Source organism: Neovison vison, chromosome 7 (assembly GCF_020171115.1).
Source record: "Neovison vison isolate M4711 chromosome 7, ASM_NN_V1, whole genome shotgun sequence".
NCBI classification, from domain to species: domain Eukaryota; kingdom Metazoa; phylum Chordata; class Mammalia; order Carnivora; family Mustelidae; genus Neogale; species Neogale vison.
The window spans coordinates 95800548-95826557 of NC_058097.1; the positions used below are offsets into that span (position 1 = coordinate 95800548).

At 47.4% G+C, this 26010-nt stretch overlaps 1 protein-coding gene across 3 annotated transcripts in view; it reads left to right on the forward strand.

The window, feature by feature from the left end:
- Positions 1-2270: 2270 nt before the first annotated feature.
- The window catches only part of EXPH5 (exophilin 5), a 68058-nt gene continuing 44318 nt past the window's right edge, over positions 2271-26010 (forward strand). For all 3 annotated transcript variants that reach the window (XM_044257695.1, XM_044257696.1, XM_044257697.1), the window contains exon 1: positions 2271-2585. In XM_044257695.1, the coding sequence (XP_044113630.1) occupies positions 2467-2585 (119 nt within the window). In that variant the 5' untranslated portion in view covers positions 2271-2466. The remainder of the gene's footprint in view (positions 2586-26010) is intronic.

Below are 26010 nucleotides of genomic sequence, written 5' to 3' on the forward strand. Positions count from 1 at the left end.
TATCTGTGTCATCTCCCCCACTGTATTATAAACTTCCCAAAGACAAGGAGAATTTTCTTCACAGTGTACAGTGCCCTCGAAAGGAGGCACCAGTACGTGGAAGTTGAAATCAATTCACTGATACACACCAGGAACAGGATAAAAGCCTACCAGTGCCCACATGAAGAAGTCCCACATGTATGTGGAAGAAATGAACACATTACCGAGTAGAAAAAATGGAGATATATAAGCCACACTCCTAATCCACCAGCATTTACACAGACTATTATAGAAGAAGTTCTGTGTGCTGTACAGCTAGTGCACCCAGCTAGTTCCTGCTTCAGAGAAGTAACAAACAGCCACCCACGGAAAGTTACTATTTAAATGGGGACCTGCCCAGACATGTCTTAAGTAACAATGATCAAAGTGAGGAGAGGACCCAGCCAAGACGTAAATAGTCATTTTTGACATTATGCTTTTGTTACAGATACAAAATCTTCATTGGGTCTATTTGCCACGAAAAGAGACAATACCTGTGGAAGCACACTCTAAATGTTAGCGGTACTCACCACGGTGTAAGGAACAACCAAAAGGCAGGCTTTGGAGCAGGCAAATTGATCTGACAAAGTTACTTTTGTGCCAAAAGTTAAGACGAAAGAAACACATTTTCTGCCAAAGGCTTGATGCTGAAAGAGGAATCAACGGTCTCCATTCTATAGTGTCCGTACTTTCTAAGTTCTTTCCAGTTTATCTCTTAACTCAGGTGAAAGACCCTGAGAGCAAAGCCTCCCCTGGTGGGGCCTGAACTACCCTGGAGAGTAGGGATGACTGCCCTGAGCCAGCAAGACCCCACATGACTGACCCCAAGACCGTGACCCACCTGACCTTGATGGCCCACCTGCATGTCCCCAATGATCTTTCAGAAAAATTCAGATTTCAGAAAAATGTGGATTTTTCTTATCTAAACGCACGAGTATTTTCAGTACTTTGGAGGCAGCCTTTGAGATGCTGGTGCACTGTCTTCCCAGTGTTGGCCTCACCAGAGTAAGACCCTTTTTGTTTCACAGCCACTCATTTCTCTGCCTTTGGAATTTGTTAGTGGCCAGTGGCCAAATATGGTCTGTCTGAGACCTCTGGAGCCAGGCACTCCTGCACCCCTGTGCTCCGATGACAACACTTCTAAAAAGTATATGCATAGGAATACATTTAGAAACTTCCATCTTGAAGTTGAGAAGCAACGAGAGGGGCTTGGGGGGTAGGAAAGGAATAAATGAAACAAGATGGGATTGGGAAAGAGACAAATCATAAGAGACTCTTAATCTCACAAAACACTCTGAGGGTTGGGGGCGGCGGAGGGGTGGAGGCTAGGGAGAGGGTTATGGACATTGGGGAAGGTATGTGCTATGGTGAGTGCTGTGAAGTGTGTAAACCTGGCGAATCACAGATCTGTACCCCTGGGGCTAACAATACATTATATGTTAATTTAAAAAAATTATTTTGTAAAATGGAGATTAAAAAAAAAAAAAGAAACTTCCATCCTGTCTCTGAAAAATACTTCCTAGGAAAGCTATTTCTATGGTTTCAGAGGATTACATTTTCTTTAGTCAGAGGATTAGGTGTGTGAAAGTGGCACTTGAGTGACATTTCTGAAATTATTAAAAAGATTATCAAATCTTAGAGAAAACTACAAACAGGTGATTTTCATCATCCCTTGCCGCGGGGCTGTCTCCTCCTAAGATACCATAAACCATCTTGTGGTTTTTAAAAGTTTTGGTTTGGTTTGGTTTCCCCCTCCTAAAGCTCCATAATGACTTCTGCAGGAGGATGAGTTGGGGGTGTCTGCGGGGTGGGAGGCTTGGCGAAGACCTCATTTCCAGGGATGCACTCGATTTAGCCCCTGGTCCTGGTTCAGATCTGTCTTGTGTCCATAGGGTTCAGCCCTTCTGGGTCTTTCAAACGGCACTCTCGTACCCGATCTGAAGGTCCCACTGCAACTTTACTGAAAAGGAGGATTAGTCGTGGATCTCATTCCTTTTCACTTCTTTTTAGTCCAGCTGGAGTTCTGAGAGCAATCACCGCCGGCCAAAGCAAACACTGCGTTGGCGCCAACCCTTAAACTCCGGCCTCATTCCCGTGCCCAAAGAGGCCGGGTTGTTACTTTAACGAGTGTGATAGGCGGTGGACGGGCAGGGGGAGGAGAGCCGCCCAAGGGCCCTCCCTTTGGAATGGGATTGGTTCCCTCTGCGGGCGCCGCGGATCGCTCCGCGTCTCGGTTGGAGAGGCTCCCACCACCCTGTCATTAAGGTGTTGTCGAAATGAGAGCCCCGTAGGTGTGGGCCGTTCCCGAAGTTTGTGGTTGTAGATTTTCAAAGGGGCGGACTTCTTCTTGGCTCCGGGACCAAGTTCCTGAAACTGGTCTTCTCTGCCTTGAAAAATGTCTTCGTAACAAGAGGCGCCAAGGAGCTTCCTTCACACACGGTAGAGAACATGACGGAAGCGCCTCAGGGGTTTGATTTCAGCTTCTTAAATGACGAGGAGGCCAGGAAGATCCTCCAGGTGCTGGAAAGAAATGAGGAGCTCCGGAGGGCAGAGAAGGACAGGATCAGGTAGAGAACGAGTTCCTTTGTCTTCTGCAGGGGCCCGGCGCGCGCGAGGCCCCCCTACCCGACCCCCGGGCGCGCGGGCGCCCCCACCCGACCCCCTGGAGCGCGCAGCGCCCCCCCCCGCACCCGACCCCCTGGAGCGCGCGGGGCTCCCCTACCCGGCCCCCCGCCCCGTGGCGCGCGCGGAGCGGGGCGCCGAGCCCTCGCGGCGCACCTGTCGCGGCCCCGGGACGCGCAGCATCCGCGGGGGAAAGCTGGGCTCGGCGGCTCTCTGACCGGCGGTAGGAAGCCCGGCTGTGCTCTGCCCACGCGCGGCATCCCCGACCCGCCAGCCTGCGGCGCGCTGCGGAGCGACTCTGCCCTCGCCGTGCTGGCAGGTTTTCCGGAGCGTTTCTCCCGGAATGGGTCCCGCGGAGCTGAGGCGCCCCGGGCGGGACACGCACGTGGGCGGCGGTCGGCCGCTGGGTCCCGACTGTCCGGGCAGCCGACGACGCGGTGCCGCGCGCTCAGGTGCCCCCGGGCGGTCGCGGAGGCCGGGTGGGCGGGTGAAATGGGGCGGAACCCTGGCCCGAGCGCACCACGTGCTTCTTTGCCCTGGTCCTCCCCGCGGTCCGCCCTCGCCCCGCACACTCGTCCGCGACCCCTGAGCCGCCTGTCTCCACCCCGCGCCCACCGTCTGCGGCGCCCGGGCGAGGCGGCATCTCCCTGGCGGCGAAGGGCTCCCACCCTGAAGGCCCCGTTCCAGGAACTGGCCGTGCTGCGGGGCGAGCCGGCCTCGCACTGGGGCGCGCGGAGCGGCTGGAATGGGCGGGTCTCCTTGCGCGTGGCGCTCCCGGGGAGAAGTTGCTGCGACATTTCACCCTTGATCTTGCCATACAGTGTTACGGGTGGGGGTTAGATACCTGAAAACGATATCGACCGGTAATTGCCTGGGATGTAAATTAACCAGTTTTTCTGGTGGGAAAGTGTGGTCCTGGAGTGAACAGAAGGACTTGCTCGCCAGTTCTAGAACAGACCCCCTCAAGGCTTTCTCCAGGTGCCTGTGGTAGGCGTTTCTGGGCATCCCTCTCAGACCAAAAATACATCCTTGACTCGAATTTAGAAAGCCGTTTTGTTTGCGAGCAGCTTCTTGGTGATGTCACTTCTAGGTTTCCACCTCTTTCCAAAGATTGCACTGGCCATCCTCCCCCTCACCCCCCAAAAAAACCCCCTCCAAAAATACTCTTCACATAGGAAAACCCTCGTTGGTCTTTGTAGAAGCAGTTAGAATACACTGGGCTCAAAGCCCGGTCTTCACTCTTCTCAGCAGATACAGCTCCTGTGGGGAGTAACGAGTATTGGAAGGGGTGAGGATGTGTATTTCATGCCATCATACTCTGCTTTTAGACAAATAGGCTCCACCGTTTCCTCACTGTGTGGGCACATTGTGTTCACACCCACACGCATCCATGTGTGTAGACCCACACATATGCACGTGCCCTACACACAGACACACCCAGCCTCGGGAAGGAGAACTTTAGAATTGTATGCAGTTTGTTTTCAACCCATTTCCCAAAAGGACTAAGGAACTGGTGGCTCTCGGTGTGTGTCCTTGGAGGTGTTTTTGTTTCTCTAGAGAGGACGGGGCTTCATACGTGATCCAGTATGTATTCTTGGGGAAGTTGAGGGGAGAATTAGGAAATGACAGGGGGAAGCTTCCACTTAGGATGTTACTATCAACGTGCTCCTCATGAACTATGGTCTTAGAAATAGTGAGATTATTTGGTTTAATTTTCATTCAAGGGAATTTTGATTTTTTGTATCTGGACTGCTGCTTGCTCTGTTGTGTTTCCCCAATAGCAGCTGATGGTGCCCAGGACAGCTGCCCTTAGGGGGACCTGGAACTACACACAGGGGGCAAAGCCATTGGGTTGGCCCTCAGGAGGAAGGTTGAAACACCCTTTCTGATAGCGTGGCACTGATATCATAACTGGGGCATGCACAGAAGAAGGCATAATGCTAAGACAAAATCAATACTGCTAACGATTAAACTGTTAGAAATAATTACCCCCAATAATTTAAAAAACGTCACCATTAATATATAAAACTAATTGAAGGACAGCAGACACTTGGACCAAATGCTAAAGACAGTTATTTCTAGTACTTTCCTTCCTCCTGTTTAATTCCCGAATCCCACAGTCAGACACCCATCACTGGATAGCCCTCTTCTGGGCGTTGTTCTGCGTAAGTACCAGCTCACGTGCACGGGTTTCAGTAGCAGATGCGGGCATGTGAAAAAGGCCTGAGATAACATGTCAACTTGGCTGTCTCAGCTAATTTTCTTGATATATATGATCATATTTTCCAAATCAGAAGTCAGAACACGTGACTTCTCATACAAGAGTATTACTTAGGATGCTGTACCACAGACCCATGTGAGAGACTGGGAGGGCTTTGTGCTCTGCAGATTTTCCCCGTTATCCAAAAATAAAGCATTTCCTAAGAAAGCGTCACAAGCCCACACAGCATAAAGGAAAGAAGCGATTACCAAAAGATCATATGGAAAATTTTTTGAGCATTCCCAGACACCAAAAATAACGTCTTTTAGGCTTTTCTGAAACCATAGGATGCATCTTTGATAAAGGATGCACAAAATAAATAGAGATAAGGCACAGATGTTCGTTCACACAGTTCAGAATTGCGGTAGCTTGGGGGCGCCTGAGCAGTTCAGTGGCTGGAGCCTCTGACTCCGGATTGATTTCAGCTCTGGTCTTGATCTCAGGTGGTCAAATCGAGCCCCTTGTAGGGCTCCACGCTCAGCATGGAGTCTGGTTGAGATTCTCTCTCTCCCTCTGCCCCTTCCCACTCTTGATAAATAAAATCTTTTTAAAAAGTTAAAAAAAAATAAACCACTTTAAAAAAAGGCATTGCAGCTTTGGTGCTGAGATGCTGAGTGTGGCTCCTTCAAGAAGGAGCTGGGCAGTATGCCATTCTGGCTGCTTGGGCTGTGGGCTGCCTCCCTCCCAAACATAGGCTAGACTCTAGTTTGGCTTTTTACCTTTCTCCAAAAAACTAAAAATGCTCTTTGGATTCCATTTGGCCAAAACAGGGACTGTTTTGTCCCTGTTTTGTGTAGGTCTTTCCTTAAAGTAAAGTGGTCTAACACAAACTTTGGAAAATGGGGTGGACAGAGAGGGTACTTGCAATGAGAAACAATAGCCAGATAACTTGGCTAGGACATTAAGGGACCAAACGGAGAAGTTTGGAAAGTTTGCTAGTTGGGGGACAACTGAGGAGTTTAATTATGTCTATAATAGGCTTGAAGTATCTACAAGACAACTAAGAACGATCCTTTAGTTAGAAACCTAGAACCACAGTGTCATGCGGGGCTGGAGATGCCTAGAGATTGATGTGGGAGTAGTTAGTTGAGTTCCCCTTGCAAGACCTAACAGCCCTACCCATAGAAATGCTCCTCCATGCACAGATCTAGCCCTGGTCTTCCTGCATCGGTACCAGCCGTCTCTGGAAAGTATTTGCATTAAATATTATGTTCCTGATACATAAAGAGTTTATTCAAATATTGAAGATTCAAACTGATAAACAGGCACAAGGTAGAAATAAGGTGTTCATGCTAAACGATATCCCAACAGGAAACAAAACGTGATGAGAAAATGGCCACCTTCGCAGTAATAAAGAAGTGAAAATTGAAGTATTTAAAAATAACAAAATAAAAGCTGCTGGTGAGGATGGCTGTGAAGTGGATAGATTCATCGTGCTGTTGGTGGTGTGCGGTTCTTTTGGTGAACAATATGGCGCTGCTTATGAACATATGCCTTACTCTTGACCCAGTCTCCGATTCTTGGATATTTCTCCTTAGTAGGAGTCTGAGGTACTAGCATTTATCAAGTGCCGCCTTCTTATGTAATAATAGTAATTACTGTGATAATGACAGCTAACTTTTATCGATCCCCTACTGTGTACTCGGCACTGTACTAAACACGTCATATGTATTTAATTAATTGTCCCAAGAACCTCATTACATACATATTTGAATTTCCATTTCACAGAGAGGGAAACGGCTTAACAGAAGTGGAGTATCTTATCCCAGTTAAGCAGGAGAGCCAGAATTTAAATCCCGATCTATCTCAGAATGATTTTAGCATTAAGTAATCCTCACCACTGTCACTTGGGATAAGTAGCACTGATGGGTTTGCACGGAAGGGAAACCCAAGTGTCTTGAGGTGAAGGAACTTGCCCAAGGTCACATAGATCCTAACCGACAGAGCTAGAATTTGAACTCAAATCTATCTGGCTCTAAAATATATATTCTTCCCGCTATACTGTATACTGTATATTTTTTTTCCCTGAGGAAAATAAAGAACGTATACCCACAGATATTCATTGCAGTATTACAAAATAGCAAAATAGTGGGAAAATAATAGCAAAATAGTGCCAAGTTTCAAATCTAAATATCCGATTAAAGTGCAGCCATTTATAATGGACAGTTATGGAGATAATTGTATCGTACCCAGTATTTTATTCAAATTTTACATTTTCTGGCTACCTTGTTGTCAAGGCTATAGAGACACCTCAAGCTTATCACAAATACAACTGTGGGGAAAATGATGCGTAGGAGGCATTGTTCTGTGAAAAAGCAGAACACAAAATACCACATGTGTGTTATTGCTGTGTCTTAAAAATAGGCAAAATAGGCAACAACAACAACAGAAAAAAGGGCAAAAATCGATGCTTCTCCTTTTGGTGAATCTTTAGGGCCTGACACAGCTCCTGGCACATGGTGAACAGGCCGTGGAGGTTTGCTGGGCAGTCGGGGCTTGCTTCTTGTCTCCCCGGGAGCCTAACACTGCCAGGATGGGGAAGGGACCCGTGGTCGGCTGGGCAGGAATGCTGGGCACCTCCCAAGCTCCCAAGGTTCTAGGAAGGCAGATGAGGGCAAGGATAGTGGATTTCCTGGCTTAGCGACAGAGACACCATGGACAGGCAAGGTTCCTGCCTGTAATAGGCCTCTGGAGAAAACCTGATGGGGGGCTTCATGACCTGCACAGGCCAGACTCAGAGGCTTTTGCAGTCCTAGCTTCTCGCCTCACTTCTCACTTTGAGTGTGCCACCCCCCCCCCCGACCTTCTGCCCAGCCTGATGGGATTCCTCCCTCCTCTGAACCCTGTTAAGACCCAACAGTCTCTGTTACATTGATCCGGTTCTGTCCTGTGAGTCTGGAATCTGTCCTACAGAAATACTTTGAAAGCCAGTTCAAGAGGGGGAAATTAACTGCTGAAATTCCAATCTGACAGTTCCTCTTCTTGTAGAAAGGGTTTTTTCTTGGGGCTATTGACTTGGGAATGACTTCTCAGACCTGGCACAGGCTGTGGTTCTAGCCTCAGTGAGAAAAGAAGGGCAGAGAGTTTGAATCACAGTTTAGTGGCAGGTGGAAATTTTCCCCATACTTCTCTCACACTTTGTAGAAAAGTGTGTGTGTGTGTGTGTACATGTATATACACAAATACACATAGTATAATGTATATCTATACATGTTTATATATATACATACATGTTTAATATATAAAATCTGAAAAGCATCTTACTTTGTCACAAATCTTGGAAAAACACAACTCCCTACTTGTCACTCCCACAGCATCCCCCAAGCCCACCCACTCCGGTCTCCTAAACGTAACTGAAATAGAAAGTACCTAGAGATTATATCAAGCACTCAGCTCACAGAAGAGCTACCAATAAATCAAAAATAGTTATTTTTCCTGTTGCAGAAAACTTACAAAGTATAAGGCATCACAGTGCCTGATGTCATCAAGCGGTGAAATGGCGTGTCTAAGTTTAGACTGAGTCCAGTGGCAAGGCTGCAGCCCAGGAAGATTTTCCAGAACTTAGTAGCTATGGCTTATCCCAGGGGGAATGTGTATTTCCAAATCGCGGCGTGTTGGCAGCCATGGACGCTGAACAACCCGGAGAGGTTAAAAGCCAGATACACACTCTCCTGCCCTAGGCTTTCTGCTTGTCCTCTACTCGACCAGCCGGTGACGCTGGCCTCTGGCTCACAGAGAGACTTTCAGGAAACAATCAGGCTCCTAGTTATGGGATATCTACCATGTGCCAGACCCTGGGTTGGCTCGGTAGAAAATAAAACCCAGACTCTGCCTCCGATGGGGTGGGTCTATGAACATTCTTGGTTGATGGTAAGAGGAAGTATTCATTTAACTGTCGCTTGCCCTCCAGCAGCCCCATGTGGCCTCAGGAAAGGGACCACGGGAACCATCCAGAATTTACAGGACTGCCATGTAGGCTTGTGTGTTCACTTAACGTGGTGTGGGGTTCTCATGGATCTGTCGTGTCTGCAGCTTCCAGGAACAGCCGGTTTAGTTCATTCCTTTAATCCTCGGGGAGATCTTTCTCTCACACGTCCCCTCCCGTCTAGCGATGGCCGTGGATGGGTCTCCCACGGCAGTACTTGTGGAACTACCGTCATATTATAGTCTCATGCCCCAAGGTTTGGGGGGCAGTGTCCTTTGGCGGCTGTGTGACATCAGAAGTCCTGTAGCTTTCCAAGTCTTTCCTCTCTGTGTGTTTTTAGTCTCATAATCGATAGAACAGGCACTTCGGTCTTTTTAAAGCGAATGGTAACCACAGTAGTGATAGCTAATGCTCGCTTAGCCCTCGCCCTGTGCCAAACTCTGCCAGTGCGTTTGCTCATTTAATTCCCACAACAGCCTGAGGGAAGGGATATTTTTTTATCTCCTTTCTGAGGAGGGAGCTCAGGGAGGAGAAGGAACCCGATGGAGATACTGCTGCAGGAAGTGTTGGATTTGTGGACTCCACCGGCATTAATTACTACGCAACCCTGCCTCCAACCACAGAGCCCGAAGAGGGTGACATGATTAGCCGCACACTGCCCGCCCAGCCCGTAACAGCACTGAGATGTTTCCACGTCAAAACCCTTTTTTCCACTGAGCATGACATGAGAGCACATATAATGCTAGGCTGCCCTGTGTCTGACCAAAAGTTATTATCAAGGAACAGGGCGTAAGGGATGCTAGGGTATCCCTAGTGGGATCGGCCGTAGATAGGAAACATCACAGGCAACGAGTTATGCTTTAGGAAGCTTGTGTGCTTTCTGTGAGGTTGTGCTCCAAACCGTTAATGGCGGCTATCTCTTGGGCATGTTATTTAAAGGGACTCTAACCCTTTTACGATTATTTTATTTCTTACAATTTTCATAGGTTAACTAAAAAATGGTGGCTGTTTCTTTGGATCGTAAGGAAATACAAAATGTTTGGCTATGTTTTTTAACTTCATAAGTACATCTTTTGAAACGATTTTTTTAAAAAAGATTTTATTTATTCGACAGAGATCACGAGTAGGCAGAGAGGCAGGCAGAGAGAGGGGGAAGCAGGCTCCCTGCTGAGCAGAGAGCCCGATGTGGGGCTTGATCCCAGGACTCTGGGATCATGACCCGAGCCAAAGGCAGAGGCTTTAACCCACTGAGCCACCCAGGTGCCCCTGAAACGATTTGTTTAAAAAACAAACAAACAAACAAACAAAAACTGGATGTTTTCCCACCCTTTTCTTTCTAATGTTTCATACATATTGTAATATTAATGTATTCTTGGTAAGTTGCCTTCTAGATCAGTCTTGAGTTCCATGTGGCTGAAGATCGTCTTAGGGATGAAGAGCCTTACACACCTAGTAGATGCTCAATTTCTAATGAAATGGACCTTAACTTACGTCCGTGAAGGAATACAGAGGGAAGGAAGGGAAGACTTGGGGAAACCAAAGACAAAGAAGGTTGTGTTAGAAAACATGTTTCTCTCTGTTAGCATTCTTGAGTCTTTGTGTAGAATCAGCTGGCCAAGACTCTCACTGAATCAATTCAGGCCTATTCTCCTGCAGTTAGTTCTGCATGAATATCTGCTGCGATATTCGAGAGCTGTAGGCTCACCTCACTCTCCTTCCCAGGGATGTTTCCTTGTTGGCATTGCCAATGGCCCTATTTAAAGGTCGTACTTAAGGGGCGCCTGGGTGGCTCAGTGGGTTAAAGCCTCTGCCTTCGGCTCAGGTCATGATCCCAGGGTCCTGGGATTGAGCCCCACATCGGGCTCTCTGCTCGGCAGGGAGCCTGCTTCCTCCTCTCCCTCTGCCTGCTTCTCTGCCTACTTGTGATCTCTGTCTGTCAAATAAATAAATAAAATCTTTAAAAAAAATAAATAAAGATCGTACTTAGAATATCAGCTTGGCCTACCAGAGGAGCCAGCTTCCTCATGGCACTGTGTGTCAGACTTTCTAATGATGAAAGAAGGGATTGGGGCCAGCAGTGACCAAACTCCCCACTTCCCAAAGAAAGGTTCTGGTGTTATTTTTTGTGACTATTCTACTGTATATATTTTAGAATTTAATATTTTAGAATTTAATTATTAATTAATTACTTTGATTTTTTTCTTACTTTTTAAAAATTCTTATTGCTTTATTAAATAATACTGTGACAAACCTTCATGATTACATCCTTAATTCGATTTAAATTGTCTCCCTAGGGAGCGCCTGGGTGGCTCAGGTTAAGCAGCTGCCTTTGGCTTGGGTCATGATCCCAGGGTCCTGGGATCCAGCCCCGAATCAGGCTCTCTGCTCAGTGGAGAGCCTGTTTCTCCCTCTCCCTCTGCCTACTTAATTATGCTCTCTCTCTCTATCTCTCTGTAAAATAAGTAAGTAAAAAAAAAATCTTAAAAAAAATAATAAATTGTCTCCCCAGGGTAAATTACACAAAGTAGGATCCTTAGTTTATAATATATTTTCTAAATTCTTATAACATGTGACCAGATTACTTCCCCAAAAAATGTTCCACCATATTTCACCTTGACTGGCAATGTGAGAAGCCTCTTATTTTACCATACCCATGTCAGCACTGGATGATATTATTGTGTTTTTTTTTTTAATCTGTTAATTTTGTAGTCAAAAAACCATTTTTTAACTTGATTTCATATCTAGCACTGGTTATAATGAATTTCAACTTTTTTCATATGTTTACGACTCATTTACATTTCATGATTTATGAATTGTCTATTCATATTTTTGCCCATTTTTATTTCAAGATTTATATTCAGAATGCTTCTTGTCATATATAACAGATCTTACCATGGCTTTAACAAATTGGAAATCCAATTTTCTGATATTAAAAGATCTCTGGAAGGAGACAAGCAGTAGCTGGTTTAGTGGTTTAAGCTGTCAGGATGGTGTCTTACAGCACAAAATGGCTGCAACTGCTCTGAACATCGGTTTCCTGTTCCAGACAGGAGGAAGGGGCTGTGGTGGAGCCAGATATGCTTGTGCTTTACCATAAGAGTAAAAGCTTTTCCAGATGCCCTCCCACCCAATTCCTCCTTATGTCTCATTCACCAGAACCAGGTCATAAGGCCACCCTCACTGCAAGGGAATTGGGAAATCAAGAAATGGGATTCAGATGTTAGGCTTGGACCAATTGTGATCCCTCCTCTGAAACTGAACACTTTGCTGCGCATGGCAAAACCAGAGAGGAGGAGGGAACAGATTCTAGAAGGCAATTAGCACTGTCTGACATAGAATCTCAGTGTGTTTTTTTCTTTCCGATTTATCTGTTTCTCTCTTAAGGAAATTGACTTTTGTCCTATTTATTACAACATATTTCCATTTTCAGTTTGCACTTCTATTTCGCTGAAAGCAGTAGGAATTTTTTCCATTAAAAATATATTTTCTTAAGATTTATTTATGTGTTTGAAAAGGAGAGAGCACAAGAGGGAGGGAGCGAGAATCTCAAGCAGACTCTTGGCTGAGCACAGAGTCCGATGCAGGGCTCCATCTCACAGCCATGAGACTGACCTGAGGCGAAACCAAAAGTCGATTACTAAACCAACTGTGCCAGCCAGGTGCCCCTCCATTTTTATATAACAAAATGTACCAAGTTTAAAAAATTTTTCTTTTTGAGATTAGAAATTTCTCCCATCTAGATTAGGTCAATATTTACCGCTACTTTTTAAAATCTTTTTTAAAAATGAACTTTTTAATGATCCAATATATATTTTATTTTTAAAGTAGGATAATTAAATGAATTGAACCCTCCCCCCCACAAATGGCTTGCAGATTGTCCTGGTACCATTTATCTCCATCTGCTTCCAAGACTCTATGATTATTCCTTTAAGAGAAAGGAATTTCTCTTAAAGAAACAAACAAACAAACAAACAATTAACAGCCACAGAGTGTTGGCGAGGCAAATGCTGCAGCACCCGCTATCATGGAACTAAGAAGGAACTTGGAGGGGAAAGGCTTTTGTGCAGAGAAGTGTGATTTTGCACCTGTATTAGTACGCATAGATAATGGGTCATGTTTCACTTCCTTGTCTTCCCATTTCCTGTGCCTGGTGGCAGACCCAAGCCAGGCCAGACCATTCATCCTGAAATCTATATCACGTGACCTGGTTGTCCTTCTTTTTTTTTTTTTAAATATATTTATTTGACAGAGAGAGAGAGAGAGGGAGAGAGAGAAGAGAGTGCAGGAGCAGGGGGAAAGGCAAAGGGAGAAGCAGGCTTCCCGGGAGCTTGACGCGGGACCAGGGAGCTTGATCCCAGGACACTGGGATCATGACCTGAGCCAAAGACAAGATGCTTAACCAACTGAGCCACCCAGGCATCCCCTGGTTGTCTCTTACATCTGGTTCTTTTGACAGTCAAACCAATCCCCTGCTAGGGTGACATAAGTTTTTAATTTATCACAAAATTAATTTGCTTTAAGGATTAATCACAAGGATAAGTGATTAACGGGATTAGTGGACAAATGAGCAAACAAAATTAAAACCTGCCATGTTGTGAATTGAATGTTTACCACTCCCAGGGAAACTGGTTAAGCTCTGTAGGAGATCACTGTCTGCACATCAATCAGGGGCCCACCAGGAAAACAGAAACTACTTATTTAAAATAGAATGTTGTGCAGTGAATTGGTTCCCTGGTGATGGAAAGAGGCAGAAAAACCCATCAGGGACAGTGAGGCAGCCCTGGACAGACCCCAGCAGGAAGCCTGGAGGCAATGTTCTGCTGGTAACTGGCTCCCCTGGAGAAAAAGCCTTGATTTGTAGCATTGGCCAATTTCAGGCTAGCAACAGTTAACAACCAGCTTGCAAAATTCCTGAGTATTTGACCATCTGCCCTTTTGAGCCAGTACAAGCCAGCTTTGGCACACCACTGGCTGGAGAGGAAAAGGGAGCAGTGGTGTTATCCAAGCCTGGACTAGGATCCCCCAAGAGAAACTGTAAGGGAGCATGTTAGGCCTGTCTGGGGGATTTGGAGACTGGCCGGGGAGGCATTCATTCACTGCCAGAAGTTCTGCTTGAGGCAGAGGGAGAACGAGAATACCCCGCCTTCTTCTGTCTTCTTGCCCTCCAGTCTCCTGCGGCTGAAGCCAGCTGAAAGCAGCTGACCCATAGTTAGAGCCTGGAGAGGAAACGTGCAGAGGCCATCCCCCAGCAGCATGGATCCTTGTTCTTTTCTCTCCCATTCCTGCTGTCTTCTGTCAATCCCAGAGCACCTGCATTTTCTCACTGCCCAGCCTCACACGGCTAAAGCTTTCCTTCCTGCCAGACGATTCTTATGCATTTTCCTTCCTGTTATCCTGGGCTACTGTCCATGCCCGTTCTGTATTCTTTTACAGTTTCTCTGGCTTCTGCACCTGTGGGGAGTTGCCCTGCTCTGCTCTTGCTTCTCCGTGCTGCTGCTTCTCTCTGCCGTCCTGGGTGGTCGTGCACCTGTGACTCAGGGTCTTTAAGTGGAAAAGAAGAGTGTCGCTCAGGGCACCTAAGGCACAGTGGGCTTTGCAGAAAGGTTATGCGTGGACTGAAACTGAAATTTGAAGGACTTGGGGAGCCAGGGCAGCTCCAGGAACCGGCCACATGCTCTGCTCGCGTATCCTAGCCCACACTCTCTTCCTCCCGGCGTGCCCTTGATTCTTCGACAGACTGCTGCTTTTTGCATTCTCTGTTCCAGAGCCTCGTGCTGGGTTACAGGACACATCTCTGGCCAGCCTGTAGATGGACTGCCCTGGGGTCAGGCATCCAATCAGCAGCCCCTCGTGGGGGAAAGTGAAGGGCACGGCATCCTGAGCAGGGACCACAGACCCTCTCGTTCTGCCTTCTCGTGTGGGTGTGGCACTTCTGTTCTCTATGAGCCCACCTGGACACTAAGATACTTGCTATCTTCTGGGCTTCTGAAATGACAGGTCTTGGCCTGCAGGCTCTGCTAAGACAGGTTGTCAGACCTGGCTGAAATGACAGCTACCTGGGGGAACTCTTTGGATTACCGGGGCCAGGCCTCACCTTGACATTCTGGCTTAATTGCTCTGCGATCAGGCTGGGCACGGGCATTTTTTAAAGCTCCCCCAGATGGTTATAATGTGCAATGAGGGATCCTGGCCTGACAGCCCGGGCATGGGGCCCTGACTCCGCCTGCCACACACATCTTTCCTACGCTCCTGTCTATTGCACAAGTTGAGGGAGTGTCGATTTTCAGGAAACCCTGTGGTTTGGGAGGGGAAGGCTTGGAGCCCTAGCAGGGGACGACTGAGAAGGCTGTGCCCCACGCAGACGTAATAAACCTTGTTTCCAGTGCTTCCCCACTTTAAAATTGCTTGGTAGGATCAAAGGGACCTTCCGTCCCTGGAGCTGTTTGTTGTGGAGTCTGGCAACGGGAAGAATTGCTTTTTACTTTTTGTTGTTTTGTTTTGTTTTACTGCCCACGAAATGTGGGTTGCACACAAACGGGAGGGCTGGGATAACCACGGGAGGCTTGTTGTGAGTCGTGTCCTTGTGACTCTGCTCCCACGCTCCGGGCACAGGCTCTGGGCAGCGGCTGCTGGGTGGTCACGTTCACGGTGAGGAAGTAGGACGGCCTAGCCAGAGAAGGTGACAAGAGCTCTTGAAAGGCAAAAGCAGCCTGGTTTTAGTACAAATTGGCCAAAAGCGAGAGGGAGGAGTTACCTACCTCGGTGCCGATTCTGTGATTCTTCAGGAATACTTGAATATATGCAGAGCCATAAAGCTTCCGGTGTTCACCAGAGCCCTTAAAAAAATGTCCTTGAAGGTAGAAAGAACAAACATGAGTATCCCTATCACCCCCCAACCCCTGTATTATTATCCTTGTTTCTCTCTTTCCTCAAAGAGTCTTAAGACCAGAGTAATGTCCAGAATGTGGGACTAGAACGTGGGACTCCGACTGTCCCCCAAGGCACTGGTGCTGTGTGTTCTGTGGCTCCGTGGGTGACGTGATCGCGACACGAGACAACAGAGACCAGGATGGGGGTGGGGGAAGTGGAGGTTCCAGGGGCAGTTAATCCCTTAGCTTTCAGGGAGTTCAACAGCAGTGGAGAGAACACGTGAGCAGAGATCAGAGCCTGGTCGGACAGAGGGCCCCCAGGATCCCCTGCAGCCACGCGGAACACGCTCATGGGCCACGGGAGGCCCGAGAACGTTCCGGGGTCGCTGATGAGGTTCAGGCTTCAGTGACCGAGCCCGGGGGGCCTCTGGAGACAGACTCCTCAGACGCTCCCGGATGGCCCGAGGACCGCCTGAGGGGTTATATGAAATCCCCGAAACAGCCAGCGTTTTGATTTAAATTGTTTCAGCGTTCAGAGGGTGACCCAGGTTTTTCTTTTCATTTGGGGGGGATCTTTGAAACTGCAGACGTTTTAACAGCCTATTAAAAAAAAAAAGATAAAAGAAAAAAAAGGCTGCCGTGTATTTTACACTTGGTTTTCTTCCTTTCTTCCAGATTCCAGCAAGGTATTTAAAAATGACTCTTTGGACTGTGCCTGTTTGAGGGTGGGGTCTCGGTTGCTGGATTATTACCATGTATTTGCACGCGGGCTTGCACGTGGTGGCTCCCAGTCATGCTGAGCGGAGGCCACGGGAGAACTCCTGAAAGTCCTGCCCTCCCCGTGGGTAGAGGAGCGTCTCTGCTCTGAGTAGCCAAAGCGCGGACGCTCCACTGGGGTGATTTCTGACAATGACCTTCCCCGTTGGGGTGGGGGCGGGGGATGTCAGGGCGGCCCCCCCCCCCCGCCACCCTGCATCCCATCAAAACGCATCCTTATTTGTAGGTTCGGGTAGCAACGGCTCCACACAAGACAGCTGGAAAGGCCAATAAATTAGGTCATGTCTGTCCACAGCTGTTTAATTGCCTTGCCCCTGACATCCAGGCAAAAATCTTTAAAAGGTGTATGAGTAACGTATTCCCTGTAGGGTAGCTGTCTCCACCTTCAAAGCCACACCGGACCCCACCCTCACCTTGGTCTGCCTAGCATTCTGTACCTAGCATTTGGCCCCGCCTGCCTCCGGACTCCTGCATGGCAGTTTTTCATTTCTTCCGTGTGGCAACTTTTCACACATTGTTCGTTGTTCGTTGTTCAGGGCCTTACGGATCTTGGAGAGAGTTCACAGGAATACAAAGATACATCAGTGTAACTTTTCATTATAAATAATTTGCTGTGTCTGAGAACCAACAACAAATGTTGTAAATGGCACAATTTCCAACCTGTGCTTTGAAGAAATGACAGTTTTAGCATGAAAGCGATAAAAATGCTTTTCTGGCCTCAGATCCTCTGAGCTTCATCACTGAGCTGCTCTGGGCCACTCACAGATGGAGCCATAAAGATGGAAGCTTCTGCACCTCCAGGGGCCTGGGTCTCCTGGGCAGGTAGACCGGTGCCCCCTTCTCTAGGGGTGTGGGTCCGCCTGCCTTCCCGGGTTGCGGTAGTCATCGGGTGGGTCAGCAGCGCCTCACAGCCCTGGGGGGTTCGAGGCTGGGTACTTCTGTGTTCCTTTCTAGGGTGAGAGCCCCGTGAGAGAGATTTTTATCCCTACCATGGGTTCAACAACACTTCCGTAGAGCAGCGCTCATTTATTTAGCTGATACATGCACGGGAGATCCTGTTAGGAACCAGTACGGGAAATACAGAATGCTCTCCATAGTCTCCACCCTCAGCGATGGAGAAGGACTTAAAAACAGCCTATTTCATGTACCATGACAGACAATGAGCCAGCTACACACAGGGACACAGAGGTCATTTCCCCCCAGGTGAGGTCTCAGGGAGGACTTCGCTGGAGGAGACGAGGCCTGAGTCTTGAGTGGGGTGTGGGGCTCTATAAAGGCGGGAAGGGCATCCCAAACGGGGCAGGCAGCCCTAGAGACGGCGCAAAGATGTGGGGGACTCTGGGGAGCAGGAGTGCTGTCACCAGAGTAGAGAGTGAGAGCCCATGACTGGCAGGAGGGCTGGCTGCAAACGGGAGCCCCTGGGGAGCCCCTGGGATGCCCGGAGCAGCAGAGTGAGTCAGCTGGTGATGCCGGGATTAGAAGAGAGATGTTTAGGGCCCTGGGTGGCTCAGTGGGTTAAGCCACTGCCTTGGGCTCAGGTCATGATCTCACCGTCCTGGGATCAAGCCCCGCATCTGGCTCTCTGCTCAGCAGGGAGTCTGCTTCTCTTCCTCTCTCTCTGCCTGCCTCTCTGCCTACTTGTGATCTCTGTCTGTCAAATAAATAAATAAAATCTTAAAAAAAAAAAAAGAAGAAGAGGGATGTTTAGGGGCCCTGACTAAGGATGAAGAGAAGGGGAGAGGCTCAGGAAATCTTTGCAAAGTTACATTAGCAGGAGTTGGGGCTGACCGGCTGGAGAGGGGGTACGGTGAGTTCATGGGAGCCCAGGTTTTTGGCTTTCAGGAGCTTTTGGCATCGGACCACTGTTCACACTGAAACTGGCCAGTTCAGATGGACTCCACGCTCTGGGAGTCCAGGGAGGTAATAGATCTGAACACGGCAGGCCGCCGGTTCCTTCACCAGCTCTGAAACAGGGAGCTAGCTGTTCTATCTCATGAGCTACTTTCTCTCCCCAGTGAAGGTCAGGTCTTAGGCGTGAGACCAGGGCAGGAGATGAAGGGAAAGGTGGGCAGAATTCGAAGCAGAGTTCTAGCAAGGGAGCCTGGCAAGTGTTCTCCGGCTCCAGATGGCCTGGTAAAGGACTTGTGCATCGAAGCTGCCAGCAGGTACCTGATGAGCCAGGAGGGACTGACCGGCCCCAAGGAGCCAGCGCCCGGGCAAGCGGAGGTGAACAGCCTGCCAGACAGCAGGTGCCCGGGTGGCCGGAGGAGAGTGCAGGTGCTTTCATTTCCTTACCTGTCAGCTCTCCCATTCCAAGCAAAAAGAATGAACGCTGACTGATGATCGAAATCCCCTCCTCTCCTCCAAAAAAATAAAAACCAAGACCCTTCCCGTGGCAGTTTCCCTTGGTGAAGTAGCCGCAAGTTGACTTTTGGGCGGCACTTTCTCTTTGTGTGGGGTCAGCAGACGTGTTTCAGCTTCGGCAAGTGGGGAGTCCCCCTGTCTTCACTGTGCCCTCTCCACCAGCCTAGGACACTGGGGATCTTGGTTTAGAAGCTTGTCCCAAGTCATGAGGAGAGAGATAAAGCCATCATTCTACCTTGTGCCGCCCAGCACCGACCAGGTAAGCTGCTGTGCGCCAGGATGAAGCCCCGGCAGGTCATTTGGCCCTGGAATTCCAGAATGTGCTGGAATATATTGAACATATATCTCTAGGTTCAAAGCGGCGAGGCTGAGAATGGTGTCTTCAACGGGCATGACGAGAAAGGAAAGAGATGGTCCTTTCCAAGTTTATCATGATGGGAGTTTATTTAAATAAATCCCAGCCCCTTTGGGGATCAAGATTAGTGATATTTCCATTTCATTCAAATAAGAGATTCTTGACAGTATTTTGAGGACCTAGTATTTGTGTGATTTTTGCGGTCTGCTGTGGTAAATGCGGAATGTAGAACCCAAGAAATTGATCGTCTCTTTAGGCACACGGGCATGAAAATTTAAATACCGTACAGCACATGACTAAGTACTTCATGGGTGGTCCCGACGGTAGGCTTTGGGAATGAGAGAAAGATCGGTGGGAGCTGAAATGATGAGGAGAGCGGCCATAAAGATACTGGCCTTGACAGCGGGTTAGAGGTGGATGGGGGACTAGGGCTCCCAAGTATGGCCTGTTAACGCCTCCATTGTTCCAATTCTACATAACACACATAGTGAGCTTGCACTAGCATACGCACATCTTCATTTCAACACTTTTTTTTTTTTTTTTTTTTTGACAGAGAGATCACAAGGGGGCAAAGAGGTAGGCAGAGAGAGAGGGGGAAGCAGGCTCCCTGCCGAGCAGAGAGCCTGATGCGGGGCTCGATCCCAGGACCCTGGGATCACGACCTGAGCCCAAGGCAGAGGCTTTAACCCACTGAGCCACCCAGGCGCCCCACACATCTTCTTTGCAGTGTTGGGAACTAAAGTCCTAAAGAATAGGGCTCGTGTTGGTTTATGGTGGGTAACTGGGGGTTGTACCTCACCCCTCACCCCTGCACTCCTCCCGGAATCTGTTCACCTTCAGTTACTTCTGCTATGTGTTCACTAATTTTTTTTTTTTAGCAGAAATTGCTAAATGTAATTTTTTAAACTTGCACGTGGAGAATGATATTTAGGTTAACCATTTATGTATTTTTATTTTTATTATTATTCTAAGTGATAACTAGAGAAGTGCACAGTCATTTCTGATAAAAGGGAAGTTAATTATGTGCTAAAGGGTTATTGGTAACTGTCTCCTTATCTCTAGCTTTTAGGTGAATTTGCTGAATCAGGGAACAGCCACCCAGTGGGCTGGTTGGAGTGACAGGTGTGAAGCCACAAAAATAAATCTTTGACTTCCCCTCCAAGCCCTATTCTTCATAAGAAAGCATAGGAAGCTTCCGGAAGACCAGCAAGATCTGAGTCTTAAAACCTTCTCTTGTGTGTTTCTAATAAGGAACTGAGAGAATTTCAGAGTTTCTGGGGTTCTTATTTATGTCCAATGACGTAGGACAGTATTATATAGAATATGTTAATAGGCAGTGATTGGCCTCCAGGACTAAGCTTGCATGATTTCTCTTAACTCAAGGCCAACAGATAAAAACTTCTATGAACACTGCAACAAAACAAAAAGAAGGAAAACCTGCCTCTTCACTCCTTTTCTACTTCCTTTCCTCAGGCTACGGTCCACCAATGATGGTCTGCAACTCTACCCCTTCCTATACACACACCAACACACACACACACACACACACACACACACACACGCACAATCTTTTCCAAACCATTTGATCATTCACAGAAGAGCATCCCTGGGGAGGAACAGTGGCAGATTCAGGCTCTGCCCTCATGGCATTTATCCTCCAGTATACGCCAGTATATTTCAATCTCTCCTAAGACCCATCTCTATGAATGCTTCCTCAGCCCTAACCCAGAACAAATCATATCCTTCTTTATGGTCCCAAAGCAAGAATTTTTTTTTTATCATGTGATTGTGACATAAGAAGAAATATATGTATTTGATCTTTGTCTCTGGTTCCTGGCACAGAGCTTCTAAAACCCTGGAAATTTCCTGAGTGGTAGAGGTGAGAGGAATATCTTTTGTTTTTGTTTTTGGGGTTTGTTTTTGTGTGGGGTTTTTGTTTGTTTGTTTTTAAACATGTATTTTATTTTTTAAATTGTTGTTATTTTTTATTATGTTAGTCACCATACAGTACATCATTAGTTTTTTTTTTTAAAGAGTTTTATTTATTTATTTGACAGACAGAGATGACAAGTAGGCGGAGAGGCAGGCAGAGAAAGAGGGGGAAGCAGGCTCCCTGCCGAGCAGATAGCGCGATGCAGGGCTCGATCCCAGGACCCTGAGATCATGACCTGAGCCGAAGGCAGAGGCTTTAACCCACTGAGCCACCCAGGTGCCCCACGTCATTAGTTTTTGATGCAGTGTTCCAAGATTCATTGTTTACGTGTATCACCCAGTGCTCCATGCCGTCTGTGCCCTCCTTAATACCCATCACCAGGCTCACCCATTCCGCTACCCCTTTCCCCTCTAATACCCTCAGTTTGTTTCTTGGAGTTCACAGTCTCTCATGGTTCATCTCCCCCTCCAATTCCCCCCACTTCATTTTCCCCTTCTTTCTCTTAATGTCCTCCATGCTATTCCTTATGCTCCACAAGTAAGTGAAACCATATGATATGACTTTCTGTCCTTGACTCACCTCAGTCAGCATAATCTCCTCCCGACCCATCCATGCTGATGCAAAAGTTGGGTATTCATTCATCCTTTCTGATGGCTGAGTACTATTCCATTGTACATGCAGACCATATCTTCTTTATCCATTCGTCTTTAGTTATTCATAGTGCGCTCCTTTCAACCACACCCCAGTCGGGGACTTCTGGAACTTGGAGTCAGAGGAACCGGTCATGTGAATAGAGGATTAGAACTTTAAGCCTCACCCCCTGACCTCCAGGGAGGAGTGGGGAGGGGTGGGGGCTGGAGATGAACTTAACCAATGACAGCTAAAGATTTAGCCAATCATACCTACCCAACGAAGCTTCTATAAGGACCTTAAGCCAGAAAGTTCAGAGAGCTTCTGGGTGGTGAACAAGAATGCATCCATATGCTGGGAGGGGCTGTGTAACCCCAACCCCACAGAAACTCCTGTGCTCAGGACGCTTCCAGACCTTGTCCTGTGTATTTCTTAATGTGGCTGTCCGTTTGTGTCATTGATAAAAATCCTTTGTAATACGTTGGCAATAGTAGGTAAATTCTTCACTTGTGTCCTTTGAGCTGTTCCAGCAAATAATCCAACCCCAAGACCGGCCCTTGGATGGTCAGTCCGAAGTACCAGGATCCTGGATTGGAGATCAGTGGCTGAAGTGGGGTCAAGTCCTGTAGGACTGAGTTTTTAACCTATGGAGTCTACACTAATTCTGGGCAGTTAGTGTCAGAAGTATTGTGAGTAGAGAGACTGGTGTTTTTTGTTTCATTGTAAAGATTATTTATTTTTTAGAGAGAGAGGGTATGTGTGGGGAGGGGCAGAGGGAGAGAACCCCACAGCAGACCCACCGCGGAGCCTGAGCCTGACCTGGGGGCTCCATACCAGGTCCCCCGAGATCATGACCCGAGCAAAACCAAGAGCCAGACTGAGCCACTTAGGGGCCCCGAGACTATTTTTCTTTTTTCTTTTTTTAAGATTTTATTTATTTATTTGTTGGACAGAGAGAGAGAGTGGGAAGCAGTGGGAGAGGTAGGCGGAGGGAGAAGCAAACTCTCGGCTGAGCAGAGAGCATGTCATGGGGCTCGATCCCAGGACCCGGGGATCATGACCTGAACCGAAGGCAGACGCTTAACTGATGGAGCCTCCCAGGTGCCCCAACTTCTTTTCTTTTGAGGATCTGACATGCCCTGTGTTCTAACACGGCTCTTCTGTGTATCTTTTCCCGCTGTTAGAGCTCACATTTCCTAATGTATCCCCAGCCTCTTTACAAACGAAAATGCTCATTGTAGTTGAATTGAATTCATTTAATTTTTCACTCAAAAAACATTTTTTAATCCTTTAGCTAAGTGCCAGCACTGAGCTAGATCATGGGACCAAGAATACCTACAGGAGGGAAGACAAAGCAGGCGTAGAGCAACTTGGGGAAAGGCCGGAGAGTGTGGCCAGGGCTTTGAATGGTTGGCTCCTGGTGGTACGTGAGGGGATGACGGGAAACAAGTCCACACCGGTAAGCAGGGGGTCTCGTCATGAAGAATTGAGTTGTCTAGATGAGAGAAATGAGACACATAGATGTTACTTGATCAGCCCAAGTATCGAAGGGATCAGAACTCATCTTCTGACTGTCCCCCCATCCACTCACACACACGCTCAGACGGTGTCACTATGCCGCCAAGCCAGTCTGGGGCCACTGGCAGGAGAAGATGAAGATGGCGCTGGAGAACGTCTATGACAATAGTGTCTGTGTCCTGAGGCCCCATCGTACCTCTCTTTGTATTGACCACCACAGTCTGAACAGAGGCAGGAGTAACGGGAGGCAAACAACCAAGAAAATTCTGTTACCCATTCTGACATCCTTTTGGTCCTTTGCCTTGAGCTTTGAAGAACTGATATTTTCAGTGACACCAGGCTTAAAATAACCTGTGTTGAGCAGGTAACTCATAAAAAAAAAAGTATGCAATGAACAAATGAAATAGTAGTCAACCTCTCTAATAATTGGACATTTTTTAATGAGAAAAAAAGCAACAACTCCCAAGGACACCTGGGTGGCTCCATTGGTTAAGAGTCTGCCTTCAGCTCAGGTCATGATCCCAGAGTCCTGGGAATGAGCCCCACATTGGGCTCCCTGCTCAGTGGGGAGCCTGCTTCTCCCTCTGCCTGCCGATCCCTCTGCTTGTGTTCTCTCTCTCTTTATTTCTGACAAATAAAGAAATAAAATCTTTTTTTAAAAAACCCAAAACTCGGGCACGGCTTGCATGGAGCACTGGGTGTGGTGAAAAAATAATGAATACTGTTTTTCTGAAAATAAATAAATTGGGAAAAAAAAAAGAAAAAAATAAAAACCAAAACTCCTGTATCCAACAATAAGGGACTAGGTACATATACTATGGAACAGGTGCAGGAATAAGAAAATACTGATGTAGCATAGCATTCTTAATACGATGCTAAGTGGGAGTTATTGGCTGCAAAACAGTATCTATAGTGGAAAAGCATTTTTTAAAAAACCCATGCACGTGTATGTGGCATGTTGGGCAGCCAACCCAACCCTGAGATGTATTATCAGAAAACATCTATAGTTTGGGCCTTTTAATACCCCTGCATAAAAACATGAGTAGTCCGATGACTCTTCTGCTCAGTGTTAGGTAACAAAAATCCTTTGGCCACTTGAGGACACAAAACACAGTCCCAATTCACTATATAGTGATGGGGCTGTCTGGTCCCCGATTAAGTCTGACATCACTCAGAGAAACAGCCATTCCCTTGCACACCCATGGTGGGAAGCCTATAACAGCGACGAGGGGTTTGATCCTCCCTTCTCCCCACCCCCCTACCAAAGCCTTTACCTCTCCATGCCCTTAGTGGATGAAGTGGAGTGTGGATGGGCAGAGAGGTACAAGTTTGAGTTGGGGGGGAGGTGTAGCGGGGACGGATGCTGAATGCTTTTGCTGGACCTTTGGAATGGCTGTCGGATGGCTTCCACACTCTCTGGGTTGGACAGATGTTTGCATTTCTTGCCTCAGGGGGTTTGGGGGAGGTTAGGCTCTGTTCTCCTGCAGCTTCCTTAATGAAAGGGTGTGCTGTCCCCTGCTCTCTGCCAACCTTCCATGTTCCTGGGAGCCCAGTGATTCACCCACAGCCTCTTTCCACTAAGGTCTTTTCCCTCTCGAGCTAGTTCTCGTGGATATGAGCTAAGAGAACCCCACACCTCTTCTGCCTCTTCTGCCTCTTCAGGGGCTCATGTCTTGTCCATGGGACACACACAGAGCATTTCTGCCTGAGAGGCCCCGGAAGTGAGGACTGATTGCCTGCTGAGCAACCTCCCTTCATTCCGAGCTGGCTGGCACCAGCTTCTCGAACTTACTCTTCTTGCACAAGAGTCAAACACCAGGCAGCCCTTCCCCCAGTCTGTGAGCGACCTAGACAGAGGTCCTCTGGTAGTGCTGTTGAGGCTTCTCTCTCTTAACTCCTCCATCTGCCTGCACTCCTCTGACCCAGTGTGGGTAACGGGACTTGTAACCTTAACAAGAGGTCTTTGGGTTTTTTTTAAGTAAGAACACTTAACATGAGCTCTACCTTCTTAACAGAGTTTTCAGTGCATAATAAAGTGTTTTTATCTGTTGGCACAATGTTAGTCAGCAGATCCCTAGAATTTACTCATTTAGGCAGAACTGGAATTTTATATGTGTGGATTAGCAACTCCCCATGTCCCCCTCCCCCCAATCCCTTACTACCACCATTCTATTCTTTGCTTCTTTGAGTTTAACTACATTAGAAACCTCATGTAAGTGGAATCATTGAGTATCTGTCCTCCTGTGACTGGCTCATCTCACTCAGCATAGTGCCCTCAAGGTTCATCCATCTTGTCACATTTGCAGACCTCCCTTCTTTTTAGAGGCTGAGTAATGTTCCATTTTATGTTTATATGTTTATACCACATTTTAAAAAATCCATCCGTTGATGGACCTTCAGATTCTTTCTACATCTTGGCCGTTGTGGATGATACTGCTAGGAGCATGGGAGGTACAGATATCTCCTGACCTAGTGTTTTCATTTCCTTCTGGTATAGTCCCAGGAGTAGAATTCCTAGATCATATGGTAGTTCTGTTTTAGTTTTTGAGGAACCTCCATCTGTTTTCCATAGTGGCTGCACCATTTTGCGTTTCCATCAACAGCGTACTAAAGGATTCCAATTTCTTCAGCCCTGCCTTTGTTTTTTGTTTTGTTTTGTTTCATCGTAGCCATTCTGACAGGTATGAGGTAATAGCTCACTGTGGTTTTGATTTGCATTTTCCTGATATTATTGACTTT